Source organism: Dermacentor variabilis, chromosome 3 (genome assembly GCF_050947875.1).
Source record: "Dermacentor variabilis isolate Ectoservices chromosome 3, ASM5094787v1, whole genome shotgun sequence".
Lineage (NCBI taxonomy): Eukaryota > Metazoa > Arthropoda > Arachnida > Ixodida > Ixodidae > Dermacentor > Dermacentor variabilis.
Window position 1 is genome coordinate 187,927,270 of NC_134570.1, and position 15,247 is coordinate 187,942,516.

Genomic DNA, 15,247 nt, shown 5'->3' on the forward strand with positions numbered 1-15,247 from the left:
GAGGGTGGGGTGGTGGTAAAGTGGAAAGGGAGATTTAGGTCCTCATCCCACATTACATGTTTTAGGTGTTTCCCCCTTGCCCCTCCTCTCCAGACAGCACTGGACTGACGGATTGACAGGAAACCACAAAAACTCTTCCAAGCAAACGCACCTCGCTTCGTAAGAAAGAGGACCCCGCCGGGGTGGGCGGGGATTCCTGTTTTTGCAGCTCGACAAGCTCTTCCCAAATGATCAGGCTAAACGCATGCTGTTACATTAGGCGAGGGGCCCGTCTGCTTGTTCTGGTTTTCTCGCTTCATACATGTCGCTCAAAGTTCCGTGGCCCATGGTTCCATATACTATGCAGGCTAGAATAAATGGGCTCCCTTCTCCTACTGCCCGAGGTGAGGCCCTGGGCTGCAGCCCCCTTTGCCCCCCCCCCTTTAATCCAACGCTGGTTAAGACCCAATACCAGTCACATCGGCTGTATTGAAAGACAGCAACCAAAGCGCATGCTGCTACCATATATTTATGCCTGCGCGGTGTATCTGATTATCATGGGGAACATTTTCTCAATGCCTTATGAATTCTTTCGTCATGTCCACTATAAGAAGTTTATTCTTTCTTCATCCACCCACCGTGGACTGGGACGATGCTCCTGAATCTCCGCAAAGTCCTCCGGGAGCCAGCTTGGCTGTCCAGTGATGAAGAGAAGCTCTCCCACGGTAGGGCGCTCTCCGCGCTGTCCAATGAGGGCGACCTGGCATTTTGAGGCGAGGATGCTTGCTCTCGTACTTCTTGACTGTTGACTCCAGAGAAGCGCGGTCGGGTCTTTCTGTCTTCGCTCCGAGACAAGATGCCGCCGTGTTTGTTGTCCTGCACCTGGCGGTCCCCTCCGTGGCCGACAGGAATTCGGGCAGCGGACAAAGCTGCGCCCACCGGTGCCTTTTCCTTTGACGCGGGCGCGCTCAGGCCACCGCTCGGTGGTTTCTGCAAGAAACATGTAGAAAAAAGTGGGGGGGGGCAATGATTTTGTCCCGCCCGCCAAAAAAGAAAGCAGACAGAAGAATGCAAAAGGCGAAGCGGCACGCCATTTACAACTATTCAGGTGGTGCCTATATGTGACTTAAAACAGCCTTCCTGTTTTACCGATACACAAATGCGAGGAGGGTCTCCCTTGCCTTCTCCGGGCAAGACGTCAGCTACGAACCAAGGGTTAATCAGGACTCAAAGATTATGCTACGAAGACACGTTGGGACTTCTTGTTAATGCACTTTGCTTTGTTTTTTCTACAACAGTTGATTGCGCAAGTTCTTTCAGATTCACTTAGAGCTAGAGCCAGTTGTCATAGCCTCTCGTACAAACAAAGTTCATTTCCAGCTGTACAGAATACCACGCTTGCGCCAGGAACTTGCACGCTACGTCATTCCTCTTATTGCGGTACACTCAACAATTTTGTGTAAGGCACGTACGAAGGTTCCAGAGACAAGAATATAGTCTAAGTGCACAAGTCAATCTGCTACGGCCAGCTGTATCGGGCTGTGCCGAAAAGGTTAAGGGTTCGGAGTGGCAGGAACAAGATTACTGAAGCGTGCAGCTTATAAGATTACTGGCAGGACCGAAAGGAGGCAAGATGACACGTGAAAATTGAAGCTTATTTTGTATCATTTACAAAAGAAAACAAACTATGGAGAGCAAAGCTAAAGGTGTTATTGAGACCTCACTATGGTCTGCGCTCCCAAAACAACAAGCAAGCAAAGATTGGTATTTTAACAGCACATATTGGTTACGATAGTAACAGGAATGGTATGGTATGAATAACTTTATTTAGGTCCTGAGGGATCAGTCTGGGACTGATGCGGGCCGCTCCCACGTCGGGACAGAGAGGCCGAGCCCCTGTGCCGTCACACGGGCCCTCTGGAGAGCCCTGAGTTGGTCCGCCAGCACTTCAGTGTGCAGCATCCGCTGCCACCACTGTTCACCTCGAGAACCATCACCGGCCAACGCCAAGCAGCGCCAAAGCATGTGTTCTAAATCGAGCAAACCCCCACACTTACTACAATAGAGTGAAACCCCGCAGTCCGGATTAATTTTATTCATGATGACCGGGTTAGGGTACGTACGTGTCTGCAGAAGCCTTAATGTAACCGCCTGTGGCCTATTTAAGTACTGTCAAGAATAATCAAAAGCTTTGTCTCTTCTGCATACTGGGGGCGAGGACTTACGGAGTCGCCATCTGTCGGAAGCGCCTCCCTTGCGTAGTATGAGGGATCACGCGACGCGCTCCTCATAGGTTTGGCTTACGGCGCTCAATAAAAACACCACGCGTCAGCCCTCCTGGACATTTCTGTAAGTACTCATAAAAGGAGGGAAGTTTTTCACTGTAAGAATGATAATCTTGGGCAAACTGAAAACATAGAATCGTTTACAGACGCTATATCTTTACCGAATATGTACAGTGAACGCCACTGCGCGTGGTCGCCCCGATGGAGTTCCCGAACCGGCTTCTTGCGTGAAGGGTAGGCAAACGCTGAGAGCAAACTATGCGAAATATGCTCTTATATTGGGCTGTCTGTATGACCGAATGGAGCATAACAGAATAAAACCTCAATGCAGTGATCGCACGGGTTCGCTGCGACCGACGGCGCGTCTGCATGCGTGTCCTCGTAGGATGTTTTGCTTTCGCTGTGAGCGCGTTTTCGCACCGTGCCGTGAGTTTTAGGCCGCAGAATATGAGCATTTGACAGTACGCAAGCAACCATTGTTGCGTGGACGCTATCAGAGCTGTTCAAAAATAATTTCGTTATAGAGACTTTGACGCCTACGGCAACTGTGATGTGCCGTCGGGGCGATTCAATCTTTCTTTTTTCTTCAAAATTCTTGGACATTTCAACATTATTTCTCAAGTTTCGTCGCACTGTATGTTTATCGGTCTTCTCAGCGTGTGATTTTCCTCTGCTTCTTTTTCGTAATCAAGTGCATTAATTCATAACACAAGCATGACCATATGTCATGCCCTTTTTAATGTGCGTCTTACCGCTCCCTTTCCTTTCCAGTGAACTTGCCAGTATCTAGCATTAACAACTTAATAGATCAAATAAAGCGTCATGACATTAGGCGGGCAGCGGGCGCGGGCGGTTGTCTCAGTGCGCGTTTTCTGCTATTCACCGAACATCGAAATCCCGACGCCGTAGCAGAAATGTTCCTCGCGTTTGTGCTTGCTGCATACCCGAGTTGTAGCCGGTGGCTGTCTGCCGGTTTCAAGTTTCGCGAGCCAAGCTTCACGCAGCTTCTTGTCCTGCGGCTACGTGTGAATAAGGCTGACACCGGGCTCTGTTGCGTACGCCCGGCACTACGGCACCGAGCAGTAGCGTACCATGCTGCACGCCTCCAAAAACAGCCACTACCTATTAAAGTGCTTTCAAATGCTTTCAAGCAGATACCCAAGGCGGCGAAACCTCTCCACTTAATCAGAACCGCAGCGCAGGTGGGACTTCAAACTTTTGTTTTCAGTTCGCTTCGGCGCTTCCGAAGCCGCGGACGATGTGTCCACGTGATCCCTCATGACACGTCACGCCGACGGTGGCGCCAGCTTTCCCGGTGGTGGAGCTCGCTCCCAATACAGCATGGTCTGTTAATCTTAGCCTGTACGCTATCGTATATCTATATTTGTTCTATGTTGCGCCGACCTTTGGCGCTAGCGAGTAACCTTGAGCGGCGTCGATGGGCGCCACAGGGCTCCCCGCCCAGACGGAACCGTGGAATGTACTCGTCAACGAAGTGGAGATGGCGCTTTCTGGGTTACGTGCAGATCCGCGGATACGCCGGCGACATCCGCGGGGAGCTCCGTGGGAGGCGCCTCGACTAGGCCGGTTTCAGGTGGTATAATGAGACTACCTCTTCGCGACCGTTCAATACTATGGTGGCGGACTTTGGCGTCTGGAGGACACGGTACGGCTCATCGTAGGAGGTTGTAAGAGGTGCCTTTACAATGTCTCATTTGAGGAAAATATGGGTCAACGACGCAAAGTTCGGATGCACAAAACTGCTGTGGTCCGAATATCGAGGCGGGACGGGGCGCAGTTGCTGAATGCAGTCCTGTAGGCATCGAAGGTACTGCAGCGGCTGAGGCGAGTGGTCCGAAGGAACGAACAAGTTTCTAGGAAGCCGCAGGGGTGCACCATAGACGAGTTCGGCCGGAGACAGCCAAGGTTGCGATGAAAGTCAGCGCGTAGGCCGAGAAGCAGCATAGCAAGGTGGTCGACCCAGTGCTCCCGATCCAGGCACGCAGTGAGTGCAGCCTTGAGTTGGTGGTCGAGCCGCTCAACTATGCCGCTGGTACAGGGATTATATGCAGTGGTACGGCAGTGTTTAGCACCAAGCAGGTGGTTGAGGGAAGTGAAGATGGTGCAGTCAAATTGCCGGCCGCGATCAGAGGTCGGTGTGGTGGCGCAGCCGAAGCGGGAAGCCCATGCTGAAACGAAGGCTTTGGCGACCGAATGGGCACGGCTTCGGGCCAATGGGTGAGGCTGTCAACCATTGTTAGAATGTACCGGCAGTCGTGTGAGGAAGGAAGGGGTCCAACTAAATCAAGACAGGCGTGGTCAAAGCGACAGCCAGGTGACAAGAAAGACTGCGTGGGAGTCTTCGTTAGGCGGGTCACTTTGGCGGTCTAGCTAGAACGCGAGGCACGAGCCTGCCCACCGGCGAGCATTGGTGTTAATGCTTGGCCAGACGTAGCGCTGTGTAACGAGGCGCTGCATGGCTCGTATGCTGGGATGGCAGATGTAGTGAAGGTATTGGAACAACGCACGACGGAAGGCAGCCGGAATGAAGCGGCGAGGTCTAGCCGCTGACAGGTCACACCAGAGTGAGCCATGCACAAACGGGTGAGGAACGAGTTGTAGACGGAGCGAATAGGGATGGTCACTGCAGTGCTTGCAGCTCAGGGTCTTCCATCTGCGCCCGATCTAGACGTTCCCAGTCCACAGTTGATATAGAAGTGCCGAAGGAGGTGATGCGGGAGAGTGCATCAGCTGCCTCGTTTTCAGCGCCTTTGATGCGGCGGATATCCGTAGTGACCTCTGATATTACGTACAGTTGACGAAGTTTACGTGCAGCGTACTTGGAAGAATTCGTACGGAAAACATACGCTAAAGAGCCTTATGATCCGTTAGAACATAAAATGGCTGGCCCTCCAAGAAGTGCCGCAAGTGCTTGATGGTGGAGCAGACAGCGAGCAGCTCGCGGTCATGTACGCAGTAGCGAGTATCGGCAGGGTGGAGCTTCCGAGAGAAGGAGCCCAGTGGACGCCACTCGGAGTCAATTTGCAGCTGGAGAACAGCGCCGACGGCTACACTGGAAGCATCCACCATGATGGAAGTAGGCACATTAGTTGGCGGTTCGATGAGAAACACCGAATCGGCGGCGGCTTGTTTAGCAGCCCTGAAAGCAGTTTGAGCTTCGGGAGACCAGGAAATCGCGAATGAGGAGCCCTTGGTCCTGCGAATGTCAGTCAATGGGCACAGAAGCTCAGCGCAGTGCAGAAAGCGTAGGGAGAAATTCACTAGGCCCAGGAATTCACGCAGCTTGCGTAGGGCAGTGGGTGTTGAGAAGTCTTGCACGGCCTGGACGTGGGAAGGCAACGGATAAATTCCCATCGCTATAGATGTGGTGACCTAGGAACTCGAGCTCGGAAGACCCAAAGACGCATTTCTGGGAGTTGACAATCAGGCCAGATTGTTGAAGGCGTTGAAAGAGTTCCCGGAGGTAACGCTTATGATCCTGTGGATTGGGACTCGCTACCAGGATGTCGTCGATGTAGGCAAATACAGCGGGGAGGCGTTTTTACAATTGCTAGTAGGTAAGGCGCGCGGGGCGTTTCTCATGGCGATCAACATTTCTGCGCAGGCGCAAATAAGAGCGGGTGCGAGAGAGAAAATCTGGGGGCCTTTGTTCCTTGAATATGTGAGGCTGCCTAGGCACTACGGAGGAGGTTTCTTAACGCGTGTTGCATGCGTTTGTTCCCTAGGCATGCCGGCATTGCGGAGGCGGTCCAGTTTGTATACGCTCCGCCGCTGGCTGCCCGCGCAGTGAGGCAGTGGGCACGGACGCCCGGTATGGTGATCGCTGTGTCTGGAGGGGCAAGGTTCTGACTGGTGTTGTATAAGTCACGGGTAGCTTTTTTAATCGCCACAATCGATTGCATTTTTTACAAGCACTGCTCCAGGAGGGCACATGTAATCGGCAAACGGAGGCCTCAGGAGAGCACCTGAGGTTATATTAAAGCAGGCGGCGCAGGATCTCCAGGGCACCCGAGCGGTAGCGGGGGGATCAAAGGTGGAAGCAGGGCCAGTCCGGGTTCTAGCTTTGGTGTCCCCGTTTCCGCTTTGGTGTCCTGGAGGCGCCGCCAATAATGCGAAAAATTGACACGTTGTTTCAATTAGCAAAAAAGAAACACGATTGAATTACGTCCAGCCACCATGTTGCGACGCTAAACTGCGACGCGGACTTCTGCCAGCACGCCTCAAACGCATACAACACGCGCTAAGAAACTCCTCCGTAGTGCCTAGGCAGAGTTGTATATTCAAGGAGCAAAAGACTCCACATTTCCTCTCTCGCACCCGCTCTTATTCGCTCATGTGTGCAAACGTCCGTCATCTCCGCAAGTGCCACGCCCCGCTGTACCTACTAGCAAATGGAAATACGCGATTTTTTTCCTTCCAGGTGGCTTGTGAAATATTGAATGTGTGGAAGGGGATAGCTGGTTGTGCACCGCGTGAGCGTTGAGCGTCCGGTAGTCGCCGCATGGACGCCAGTCACCCGGTTCTTTCTTGAGAATCAGATGGAGGGGGAGGCCCAACTACTGGACGAAGGGCGAATAATACCCAGCTGGAGCAAGTGGTCGAATTCCCGTTTAGCAATGACCAGACGCTCACCGATGAGGCAGCGCGGACGAGCTGTGATGGGTGAACCACGCGTGACAATGTGGTGAGTTACGCTCTGCTTTTGTGGCTGATTTCAATTGCAGGGCCTCGTCACCTCAGGAAGGTCTTCGAGGATGCGAGCGTACAGACATGGTGGAATTAGCGTGCGGATGCCAGTGGGAGCGACAGCCGACAGAACTTCAGGGACGGCTGATCATGTTTTGTCAATCAGGCCACGGCGGCGCATCCTGACGTTGAGGTCGAAATAGGTCAGGAAGTCGGAAACGTGGATAGACTTATTGACATCGGCTACGATGAAGACCCACCGGAACATGCGCCGCAGGCCAAGGTCGAAAATGAGGAACCGTAGACCATATGTGGCCATGGAGGTAGAGTTCGCCGCGTAGAGTGTAGGACCAGGTGACTTAGAACCGCGGTCACGCTTGCAAGGCGGCAGTACGCTGACCTCGGAACCCGTGTCTAAAAGGCAGCGCAGGTCGGAAATGCGATCCATGACGATGAAAACGCGGCCATGTTGTAAGGCGAGGTCACAGGCTGCCGTCAGTGATGTCGCAGTGCATTTCGCAACATGGGGACTTGCACTGGGGGGCACGGTGCTGGAAAGTGGGATGGCACCAGTAAACAGGCAAGCTTCGAGGACTGCGCGAACGGGGACTGCTCGGGGAAGAGGGACGGCGGCTGGGCTGTTAGGAGCCGCGCTGAACATGTGAGGACGTCCGAAGGGCGTCGATGGATCCAGCGAGATGGTCGATCCGGGACTCTAAGTGGGCCATTATAGAGGACTCTGATGTTGAAGAGGGAGCGGCGAGAGAAGGAGAAGTCGCGTCGTGGACTCGTTCAGCGAGCTGGGCGAGGCGGTCGAGGGTCAAGTCTGCTACAGCGGCCAAAACAGGTGCAGCGACGAGGTCCGCCAATTCGCGAGCAATCTCAGGAAACAGGTTGGCAAGTAAGTGGCGATACCGAGAAGTTTCTGAGGTGGTATAGATCAAAGGAGGCTTCGACCTGGGTGAATCGAACCTGTGGGTCCTTGCGCCAGAACATGGGCAGGCGAAGCTGTCCTGTGGGCGCGAGGTAGCTTCAGTTGGAAGCTTGCCTGAGGGCAGCAGGTTATTCGGGTCGGACGTCTCGTAGTCCGGAGTCACTAAATGTCCCGAGCAGAAAACGTTGCAGCTGAGCGCCAGGACCAGAGTAGCAGGCTCTTAGAACGGACTAGCGCGTGCCGTGCTTTCCCCGCGAGCACGCGCCGCCCAACTTAATTTTTTCGTCATCTTTTTGCATTGCCGACAGAGAGCGCCGACATTTAGTGTCCGCGCGTAGCGACGACGGTGGCGCTACACTCTCAATTGAGACAACGCTTTGCGCGCTGTCGGGGAGCCGATTAACGCAACGTCTATCCTGGAACGCGTGAGAGTGGTGGCCCACCCTGATTTTGTCGAGCAGGTCCTGGAGCACGTCCTCGGCTTGTCGCAATGACAGGGTGAACAGGTGCCTGGAGCCGTTGCCCCTGAAGCGCTCCGCCAGCCTCTGGCGCACGGTTGGCTGCCTGGCCGGGTGCGCGCGGTCGTAGGCCGCGCGATCCACCGCGCTGCTCAGCACCTGCGTATTGGTTTGTTGTGGACGGAACGTGACAGAGCATGCGCAAGTATAGGGACACGAGATGACCTGGCACGGAGCGTACTCGTGGCCACGGCCCCAAACGGCTCATCACGGTTGAGTCTCGGATCGTTCATAATTCGATCGACTGAAAGCATGCCTAAGAAAGATTAAACAGCAACGATAAGTTCGTCCTATCTGGTGAAGGCATTCTTCGAGACTCAATTTTCGTCTATTTGGCAGGAAAATGTTGGCTATTTATTAAAGGGCCACGCTTCCTTCGATTTCTTGCAGAAACCGCAACGCTCGGAAGTCATTTTGAAGTCAAGCACTTCAAAGCATTTTCGCGCGTAGTCTTTGATCCCTAGAAATGCAATGTAATCGTATTGTTGAAATATTGCCTATAGTCGCAAGCAGACGCTGTTAGAAACTAGGGCAGAAACTTCAAGGCCGCCTTTCTTTTTTTTGCGTTTTGATTAACTTGCCAAGACTCCACTCACAGCAAGACTGGTGTTCTTTGCATTACAGAATTTTTATTCGTCGATCGAGTTGAAGTTAACGTTCCCTTTCAGTGTTCCTTGTCACTGAAGAGATGGTAATATTTGCATCCTTCCGGCGTGTGACCTATTTGTCTCGTTTTCGTGAATACATAAAATGCTTCGGTAGTGTCACTGTCACTGTTAAAATGGTGAATGAGGTCCCTGTATAGGGACGCCTAAATGTAGATTTCGTTGTTTAGTATTTTTTCTTATTCACAGTGCCAATATTTATTATAGCTGCAACATTGCGTAAACTCTTGGTTTCATAGTTTTCTGAAACAATATAGGCAAACGCGAAATCCGAGTGTTTGAGTATATAAAAAACTAAAGTCCCAGTTTCGCCCGAAAGACGAAGCAGCGATTGCGATAGCAAATTAGTAGACAGTTATACGAAGTAAGGATAGTATTTTTAGAGGCCTTATAAACTTTCAAACATTCGGTAACTAATTAACAAGCATATAGTGTCAGCGCTCACAGGCAAACATGAACATATCACACTCGATGACCGTGGACACTCGCTGTCAGAACGCTGGCGTGAGGAAGCGCGGCAGAAGCAGCGAGTGAAGTGACCTTCGTGTTGTCTATCGCTTCAACGCAAACTGAGCGGCGATAACACATCACGCACATAGGTATATATGAGCAGATCGCTTTTAAAGTAGGGCGCGCGCGGCCGCGCAAAGTACGCCGTTGCTACCGGGGTAGAGCGCCGCCCCCTCCCTCCCGCGCTGCCTCCCCGCTTTCGTCCCTTGCGCGCGCAAGATCGAGCCGCGACCGTCAGTTCCTCCTGCGCGCGGTTGTGAAACACTCAGTTGCTGCGGGAGAACAACGCCGCTCTGCTGCGGCAGAAAAAAAGCCGCTCCCCTCCCTCCCTCCGATCCCCCCACAGCCTTTCGCGTGAAGAAGGCGCGTTTCCTCCCAGTTCTCCTCCCTTGCGCGCGCCAGATTTAGCCGCGATCGCCGGCTCCCCTCGCGAGCTTTCAATCGCGCAACCGCACACGGCGCGCGGCGACGGTGTTGTTGCCCTTGGACACCATACGAAACATCACAGCGATGGCAACGCTGGTGGAAAATATGCGCCTAGAGTGTCCATATAATTGCTATCGCAATAAAAGCGCGACTGAACAGTGTTCCATCAGGGTAAATGTAGCCGTTAGGTAACAGAACAATGTAACAATTTACATATTCACTCGGGACGAGCGCTTGTCCTACGGGATTTTTTTGTGTTGTGTTAATTCGTTTTTAAGTCGGTAGTTATTGTAAGATCGAACTACACCAGGTCAACGTCAGTAAAGATTATACATGTTGAAGAAATCCTGTTAGGGGCTTAGTAATTGTATCGCTCAAGAAGGACACCCGGACTACAGCGCGGCACAGCAGTATTCATCGGCAAGCGCATGACTGGAAGTGTGCGACGGGACCAGGTGATGATAATGATGGCGACTTACTGACATCCCCTTTGAAACGGGGCGCTGGCAAATATTCCCCTAGCCTGCTTGAGCTAATGGGGTATGCTTATCTGCTTTTCAGTCTGGCATTTCGCCGTAATATTTCTTTTCTCTTCCTCAAAACTTCACTATCACCTTGTACCGCTACCTATGCCTGTAACAGATCTGGTCGTATCAACCTCTTCCAGCTTTTTTCCACCAGCACTCTAAAGGTATCTTGCTTATCTTGACTGTTGGCGGGTTAATGTTTCCATCCACTTTAAATCCAAGCACTTCTGGAAGGTATACGTTGCCTACGGGTCTCACCGGTTGAATACCTTCGCATTGCTTTACGATGTGTTGAGTGGGCTCCGGATTTTTGCTGCAGCAGACGCATGCCTCATACTGTAGCGCATATTTGCTCCGGTAGTTTTTCTTTTCCTTAGGTAACCGGATCGGGCCTCAAATAGCAAACCCCCCTCGGTGTTATCGTATACATTTTTCCTTTTAATTTCCTGCCATTCTTGTAAATCTCTACGGTCTTTTTTGCTTCCATCTTGTGTATCTAAGTTACTGTCTCATGTTCTCTCACTTTCTTTCTGATGGCTCCTCGTTGTCTTTTACACTTATAATTGTCCTGTACATGGTTGCCAACTTTGTTGAACTCTTCCTCGATTCTGCGTCCAAATATTTGTGCGCCTTTCTTAAAAAACTAATTTTGCTCTGCGTTTCTCTGGCATCAAAATACGCCTACTCCATGTCACGCTGCCCTGCCCCACTTGTGATTTTATCGTCGGCCCCCAGATCTAACCGGCCTACCAGTTTTTACTTAACTTACAACCCCGACAATTTTAAGCACAGAATGGCATTTGCGACCGCTAGCGCTGGCATCAGTGCTCCTCTCCAGATTAGACGCACCACCTGACGTTTGCTGTAGCCCCAAATTGCTATATGTTTCAGTCTTGATGCATTCCGCTTCCCCTGAATTTTTACGTTCTGTTGGTGGGTGCTTGAGTAGCTCTTTAAATTAAGAGAGGCGCATCTCACGGCAACTACCAATAAAACATGCACCAGCTCTTGGCCTAGTCTTAAATCACTTGGGTAAGTGTGCTTTTGTCATTAGTGTTTCCTTGATTGATTAAATAAATCTAGCCTCCCGAAGTAAGACGGGAGAAGAAACACCGCCTGTGGTCCTTTAAAAAACTCAGTGAATGGGCGCTTTCGCAGTGCGCACACCTTGAAAATACGGCCACCGCGGCCGGGAGTCGAACCCGGGACCTCGCGCACGGCAGTAGAAAGCGCTAGCTACTGAGCCGCATTCGCAGTTATCATTGGATCTTGAATTCGGGGATTCTGAAGCATCCCGGCGAGAAAGGCACCGAACGGTGCCGGAATATAATGTGCCGCAGCAAAACTGTACGACACCTCCCCGTTCGGATCGCTGCGAGACAGTCATATACTTTGCAGAAGCGCGGCGGTTCAAAGCTGATGGGAGAAGTTAACTGGTCTGATGTGATGATCAGGAAGAGATCACTGAAGTATTTTGGTGGGGAAAACAAACAGTGAAGAGATATGTAGTCGGGATCGGTAACGGCATATGTGTAAATATACATTATAAAGCAGAGACACGTAGCGTGCTATAGATAAGGACATGATCAAACTTAGTTAGCACATGCCAGGCGATCAGTTGTCGTCATTCCTCACCACCTTCATGATGACTGATCACCAGCGCTCGCAAAAAAAAAGGTGCGCTCAGCTCACCGTGTACGCTTCGTGAAGGCGCTTGAAGCGACCCTCGGCGACCTCGCTGCGTCCGGGGTTCTTGTCGGGGTGCCAGCGCAGCGCCCTGCGCCGGTACGCCTGGCGGATGTCCTCGGGACCCGCACTGCGGCTCACGCCCAGCAGCTCGTAGTAGTCGCACGGCGCCGCCGACGGAGCCATGCCGCCGGCTTAGTTGTGCATCGCCCGCCGCCGCCTGTCTTCACGTCGCCGCGCCAGCGTTGGTGATGATGATCTCGGAAACTGAGGCACGTACCCGCTGTTGCGGGTCGGCCAAGGATCGGCCGCCAGGGGCGAAAAGAACTTCAACTGCGTTCAACTTAAATTTGAACTTTAAAGCTTGTAAAGGAATGGAGAAGAAAAAAAAGTGACATCGAAAACAGTCTGATTGGCTGAGCGATTGGCTATAAAGTAAATATTCTAATGCTCCAGCGGAGCATTGAGAGCCTAAAGTTGGACTAGTTGAATCTGTGTTAAGTTCATTACAAGAATTTCCAGCGAAAAACAAAAACACTGAGCAAAGACGCAAGTACGCAGAAAAACGCTGACTATGTAGGTAGCATCTTTCTGCCCACTTACTGGGGTTGAGAGTGGTCGCATGAAAAGTGGGGCTGAAGATTAATATGCCGAAGACAAAGGTAATGTTCAATAGCATGCCAATGGGACGAGCATTTCTGATCGGCGGTCAGCCTCTAGAATCTCTGCAGGAGTACGTTTATGGATGTTTATGTATGTTTTTTATGTTTATGTACGTTGATGTATTTATGTATATACAAATATATTTATATTTATGTATATATATGTTTATGTATATATATATATATATATATATATATACATACATACATATATATATATATATATATATATATATATATATATATATATATAAATGTATATATACATTTATATATATGTATATACATAAATATATATATATATTTATGTATTTATGTTATACAGGGGCCCTGGTCATGAGAAGGAAATTTCATCATCATCATCATCATCATCAGCCTGGTTACGCCCACTGCCGGGCAAAGGTCTCTCCCATACTTCTCCAACTACCCCGGTAATGTATTAATTGTGGCCGTGTTGTCCCTGCAAACTTCTTAATCTCATGCGCCCACCTGACTTTCTGTCGCCCCCTGCTACGCTTCCCTTCCCTTGGAATCCAGTCCGTAACCCTTAATGACCATCGGTTATCTTTCCTCCTCATTACATGTTCTGTCCATGCCCCATTTCGTTTTCTTGATTTCAACTAAGATGTCATTAACTCGCGTTTGTTTCAAGTTTGAAGTTTGAAGTTTATTTCTTTTTTCATTACAGAAAGAGGAAACAAGAGCTAAAGGCCATTTCGCCGTACAGGGGCTCTTGCTGCTAAGCGCGTTCGGCTTACATGATGGTCCAATGTAAGAAAAAAAGCAAATATAACAAGAAACAGGCAAGTACGATGTCGAAAATACAAATAAACGAGATAATGTGTACATTATACAATGACTATGTGAAAAAGACATTTATGCTTCAATTTTTGTTTGTGCATTCACATTACAGTGCAGAGTAAGGAATACATATATAGTGCATAAAAAATTTTAGTGCAATAGCATTTTATGTATAAATAATTTGATTGTGTATGAAAGGTTTTTGATACATTGCTTAAAATTAGGCGCACAGAAATCAATTTTTTGCTCAACGATGTTTAGTAGCCTTGGTATTTGATAGTTTATATCCTGACGTCCGTAGTTAGTACGCGTGAATGGTATTTTCTTGATTTGACAAGGTAACGGGTATCAAGGAGAAGTGGGTATGCTGACAAAATGGAGCCTGAGTTTTTTATATGTAAGAGTAATCTATAATAAAATACTTGATTTGCTCGGATCGGTAAATATTTGCCGAAGAGATTGTGTGTGGGCAAGTCACGCGGCCTACCAAGGTAGTTTTCGAAAATTCGGACTATCCGTTTTTGCAAGCTTAATAACTTATCATAGTTTTTTGGTGTAGTTGTTCCTCAAACCAAGACACAATAAGTTAGCTTCGAGTAAAAAAAGGGCGTAGTATATTGCTTTCTTTGGCAGCGGTGCGCAAGCAGCGTACACGTTCGCTCACCCACCCGTTTTACGCAGATTCTGCACGTTTCGCCAAGGTGCAAGGAGCCGAGGGACGATTGACTGCCCCGTCTACGTCAAGGAACAGCGTAGCTTCATGTGCAAACGGACTGAGATTTCATCTCGTTCTGCACACTGTCAAGATCGCTGATTAAACGGCCCGGCTTCCCCAGCTACCTGGCGCATCGCCGCACAGCCCACCAATCAGCGTGGGAGGCTCATACCTGCTGCCTTTGTAAAGGACGGCATTGCGTGCGGCAGCTCAGTTTGGCAGCGGTGCGCAAGCAGCGTACAGGTTCGCTCACCCACCCGTTTTACGCAGGTGAGACTTGGGCGTTGTTGAAGTAATAGTTGTTCCATTGCTGCGCACTGCTGCCAAACTTTGACTGTATGTTTGCATGTAATCTCTAAGAATGGCTGGCAACGCTAAGGAAATTACGAAGGCTCTTGATGACTTCAAACGGGAAATGAGATTAGGGTTTCGTAGCGTGAAGGACCGTGTTAAATTTTGTAGTGACACGTGTGACGAAACAAAGGCAATCGGCGCTGACGTGAAGGCACTTCGACAGGAAATTGGTGAGCTGATTAACTTCAATGAAACCCTGCAAAATGAACACAAGCGCTTAACGCGGAGAGTTGAAGAGCTGGAGCAGTATACCAGCTTAAATAACTTGGAAATAAAAGACATCAAGTCAAACGGGAACCCTGTTGACATAGTCAATTCTTAAAGAACCAGTTGCTAGCCATGACATTGACACGTGTCATCGGATCCCAAAGCGCAAGCCAGGCGAGACCAATATCTTGGTTCGCTTTGTTCGGAGAGATAAGCGTCATGCGTTTCTTGCTAAGGCCAGGACGCAAAAGGTTACAAATGACCAGCTCGG

General features: G+C 50.2%; 1 protein-coding gene across 1 annotated transcript; it reads right to left on the minus strand.

Moving 5' to 3' along the window:
- Positions 1-523: 523 nt before the first annotated feature.
- Positions 524-12,564, minus strand: LOC142574366 (uncharacterized). The gene is made up of 3 exons (XM_075683467.1): positions 12,244-12,564; positions 8,349-8,522; positions 524-969 (listed from the first exon to the last, which is right to left on the minus strand). Exons 1-3 carry the CDS (start codon positions 12,421-12,423, stop codon positions 595-597), a joined length of 729 nt encoding a protein of 242 aa, XP_075539582.1. The 5' UTR covers positions 12,424-12,564; the 3' UTR covers positions 524-594.
- Positions 12,565-15,247: the final 2,683 nt, after the last annotated feature.

Coding starts and splice junctions, on each gene's coding strand:
- LOC142574366 (XM_075683467.1), bottom strand. CDS start 12,423: ATGGCTCCGTCGGCGGCGCCGTGCGACTACTACGAGCTGCTGGGCGTG. Junction 8,523..12,243: donor GCCTTCACGAAGCGTACACG/GTGAGCTGAGCG, acceptor ACCAATACGCAG/GTGCTGAGCAGCGCGGTGGA. Junction 970..8,348: donor ACCTGCTCGACAAAATCAGG/GTGGGCCACCAC, acceptor TGTTTCTTGCAG/AAACCACCGAGCGGTGGCCT.